The 4,339-nt window shown below is 36.2% G+C and overlaps 1 protein-coding gene across 1 annotated transcript in view; it reads left to right on the top strand.

Annotated features, from left to right (window-relative positions):
* LOC111085704 overlaps nt 1-2,343 on the top strand; it is a 120,028-nt gene extending 117,685 nt beyond the window's left edge. Inside the window, exon 4 of the mRNA XM_022385557.1 lies at nt 2,227-2,343. Within this exon, the coding sequence (XP_022241265.1) occupies nt 2,227-2,343 (117 nt within the window). The remainder of the gene's footprint in view (nt 1-2,226) is intronic.
* Nucleotides 2,344-4,339: the final 1,996 nt, after the last annotated feature.

Here is a 4,339-nt window from a genome sequence, read left to right as displayed (position 1 = left end):
ATTTACTTGTGACCACGCTGTGTACACACACTATTGTTGAGTATGTTCAGTCCGACCGGCCAACACTGCTCGACAAAATCGTTACACGTCTTGGTTGAGACCAGAGGTAAACTTTTGGAGAATATTTTATTCATTTCCTTACCATGACATTTCCCAGCTGATTCAGTGTGTTTGATGGGTGTGGTAGACAATCGGTATGTTCCTGGACTGTACCACATGTGTTTTATAAGGATTATATCAGAGAACTTGCAGGCTAGTCCATTCTTACAATCGTTTCATATGTATATGGCGGGAACATAAAATAGCACCATGTCCCGTGTGACCAGCGAAAAAAACTCGAAAATGGTTTTCAGGATCTCGTCCCTACAACGCACAGTATCCGAATAACATCCTATATGAAGTACAGATCAGTAAATCTGTTGGAGAAGGTGCTTCTCTGCATCATTAGAAAACCACCCAGGCCTTCATTCAAGTGAAGACTGAATATGGACGCTATGAAAAGAAATGAACGACAGATATTTTTGATATCTAAGACGACCCTGACATTCTGTACTCGAGCTTGTTGGTGAGGTAGCAGTACTCTTGATCATAATTTATGGTGAAATGATCTCAGATTGGTTAGATGTATTCTCATTCTCATCATTTGTGGTGTGACCTGAAGTTTTTCAATAACTTGATGAAATTTTCTACTGATGACACAGCATCGGCAAAGCGATTTAGTGGATTCGTGTTAACAATTTATCGATTTTAACGGAGGAGCTCGGACTGCCACTTCTGGTTGGTTGGCATGTTTTTAAAGTTACCTTTTATTCAACTCTAAAGACAGCTACAACAGATCTTTGAATGTCCCTACACTCACTCATGCTACCAACTGTACTCGATCCTGTCGATAAAATGGCAGTAAAAGTCATTCTTAATATGAAATTAATTTAGGAACGAAACTGAACATAAATTCAAGCTTCATATGGTTTATAAATTGTCCAAAATGTACACTTACTCTTTTCAATGAGAATCACGAACAATGTATCCTCCTTCTCAATAACAGATATGTGCACACGTGAAACACGTAATGGATAATACCGGAGCTACATGTTGTCAGAAGTCAACAAATGTTACTTTGTAACATTAGAAATGTTCACAAAGTTCTTAACTTCCTAATTTATTTTGGATTATGTTTATTACATAATGTGTTAATGCTCCAATGCCCTTTTTACTTAGGTGTGTACATTCGTGTGTGCATCCCCTGGTCACTTTCATGTGAAGCCCTATGCATGAGCACATGTACTGCTTTCCTCGTAAAGAAACATTGAGTTGTAGACAAGAACAGTAAACATAATTTATTGTTAAAATAATCTAAAAGCGTAATAGTAAGCTTTTGTAATAAGATCACGCGCTATATCTGTAATTAAAGAAACAAATACCCTGTACCACAAATACAAATAAAAACATGCCATAGAATGTTTAGTTTATATTGTGTAATTATTTGGCTTTTTCTCTGTGAATTGATCACTTGCATATGTTATTGACTTTAAGGTTGCGTACCCACGTGGGACCGTTTTCTTGTGTGACTGATAGAAAATTCCATGATATATTTACAGCCACGTGCCCTCCAGTGGCACAGCGGTATGTCTGCGGACTTACGACGCTAGAAACCGGGTTTTGATACCCGTGGTGGACAGAGCACAGATAGCCCTTTGTATAGCTTTGTGCATAATTTCAAACAAACAAACAATTTTTGAATTGAAGAAACATTTTATCTATATTGTAAATAAAAATTTCGCCACATCTTAAGACTTATCTTTTCACCTGTCTCTTCGGAACATATTCCTATTCTACAGAAAAATAGCAGTGACTTCAGTTGTGTCAATTGCTGCTTATTAATAAAGCTTACTCTTATATAACCACTAAATAAACCCCTTGTATTTTTATGCAAGGTCCGGCGTCTTTCAAATATTTCACGTGAAACACACACACCAAGTGGAGATCTAATGAAGTGTTTAAAACAAGTCGCGCATCTTTATCCCTTCAGCAAATATCCTCATAAAAATATTTATCTCCATTCAATGAAATATCTACAATTAATATTTTAATATATTCCCCCTAAAATAAGTTCTATATTCAACTTTTGTTGTACCATGTACTGGGCAGGGTTTACTGTATCGTCTGTTATCTTGCGACTGAAGTGTTTCAAAGAACTAACTAGCCACATTGCTGGGTATTTTTCAGTTACCACCCCCCCCCGAACTTTGGATCCGTGGGTACGATATCACAGTGACGGTTAAATTACACAAGATGGCGGTGTTCATTAAGTATCTTCCCTCTAGTATATCAATTGAAAATTAGAGGCGGCCAGCGCTGATACTTCTCAACGAACGACATGTACAAATAATGATGCAAGTTGGAAGAATAACAAATGTAAGCTTGATTAACCTATATTGTTTAAAAGCTTCTGGTGTCTAGAGGATGAATGGTACTATACAGAATGGTGCTCAAACAATATAGGTTAATCAAGCTTACATTTGCTAATTAATAACAAGCTTAGTACCATTCATCCTCTAGACACCAGAAGTTTCTTACAGGATGCTGCTTAGCTTATTAATTAGCAAATGTATTTTTGCGCATTAAGCATTGTTATGGAACTTTTGAGCCCAGAGAAAGACTACAGAATGGTATTAAATCCAATATTTATCACTGATATTGACGGTATCCCTTTGGTATGCTTATGTTAAGTTATTTTATCAAATTTGGAATTCCTAACTAGATATGCGTATTTTTAATATTATTTCAACTTTTTGTTTAAAAGCCTTTATGGTTCATTAAACTTTTCAACCAAAAAAATATCAAATTATGACTGATTAAGGTGTAACTAAGTAGAGGAAACGTCATATATTTCATCCATCTGGATTTTAAATATGGTACAGTTTGTATGATAATTATACAGAAGGCAGATGCTACTTACAATTGGAAATGTATATCAAGTTGCCCAATTATTCACCTCTCTATGACTCGCCGTACTCTACAAGTTGCCCAGTTATTCACCCCTCTATGAATCGCCGTACTCTACAAGTTGCCCAATTATTCACCTCTCTATGACTCGCCGTACTCTAACCTGATTGGCAAGATAATGTAGAAAGAGGTGACAGAAATGAAAAGAAAAGCATATATTATCTTCGTACTTCTATAGCCATTTTTTCTTTGTGTATAGAAGGCGGAAGGTATTTGAATTTGGGGGGCATCGATCACTGCGCGCACCTTATTTGCTATCTTAACAGTGACAATTAAATTCAAAACTGAAACGGCGATCTTCTCTGATAGTTATATACAACTATCTTTTTCCCCATTCGCCACCTAGTTAAAATTGAAGCACGTGCCCTCAGTGCCCCCCCCCCTTCCCCTGTTCCGCCAACTATGTTTTTGCGAATGTGTTGGAGAAAAGGCGTATGTGTCAGATCATGGTAACTAACTCATCTGTTTCTTAAAACTTCCGATCTTCCAAAATATTTTACTCCGCTTTTTTCCCCCTAGACTTATAGCCACTAATAATTTTATGGTTCACTTACTTGAAGTGATACCTCTTTTTGTATTAAATTAACGAAGCTGCAATCACCTCAAAAGTAACAAATTCACTTTCCCAGGTTAAAATATCTCAAACTTTTCTACACTGCTTTGGTTATTACCTACATTCTGACAAGAAACTTGCTCTTCTGTGAACTCCAAGGTCAAAACCTTGCCCTCAGAAAATATATGTTGTTTTTTGTTTACAATAAATATAATACACTAAATCAAGCTTTATTTTGTTACGAACAAAGCACACTCTAGCCAGTTCTTCCTCATAACAAATATAAAACATTGGTTTAAAATTTGTCCGTGCTACAAACAAGCACGCTGAAAAAAATAACATGGTTGTTCGAGTTTTCACTTGTTAGAAACCAAATACACTCCTGCCAAATAACATGGTTGTTCGAGTTTTCACTTGTTAGAAACCAAATACACTCCTGCCAAATAACATGGTTGTTCGAGTTTTCACTTGTTAGAAACCAAATACACTCCTGCCATTTACCCTTCAGAACAAAAACTACACGAACAAAGCATATAACTTTTCCTTTATAAAAATAGAACATATTGGTTCAAGTTTTCCTTTTTGTTACAAACAAATTAAACTGCTGCCACTTTTTCTTCATGACAAACATGACTTACCGATACAGGTTTTCTTTCTAAACAACAAAGCCCTTTGCTGCAACTCTTTCTTCACAAAACACATTAGTTCGAGTTTTGACACTCAACTTTTTTGTTTGTTTGCTAAGAACAAAGCACAGTGCTACCACTTTCCGTCATAACA

The sequence above is a fragment of the Limulus polyphemus genome, unplaced genomic scaffold (assembly GCF_000517525.1).
Source record: "Limulus polyphemus unplaced genomic scaffold, Limulus_polyphemus-2.1.2 Scaffold564, whole genome shotgun sequence".
In the NCBI taxonomy this organism is placed as follows: domain Eukaryota; kingdom Metazoa; phylum Arthropoda; class Merostomata; order Xiphosura; family Limulidae; genus Limulus; species Limulus polyphemus.
This window is presented reverse-complemented; position numbering and strand designations above follow the sequence as displayed.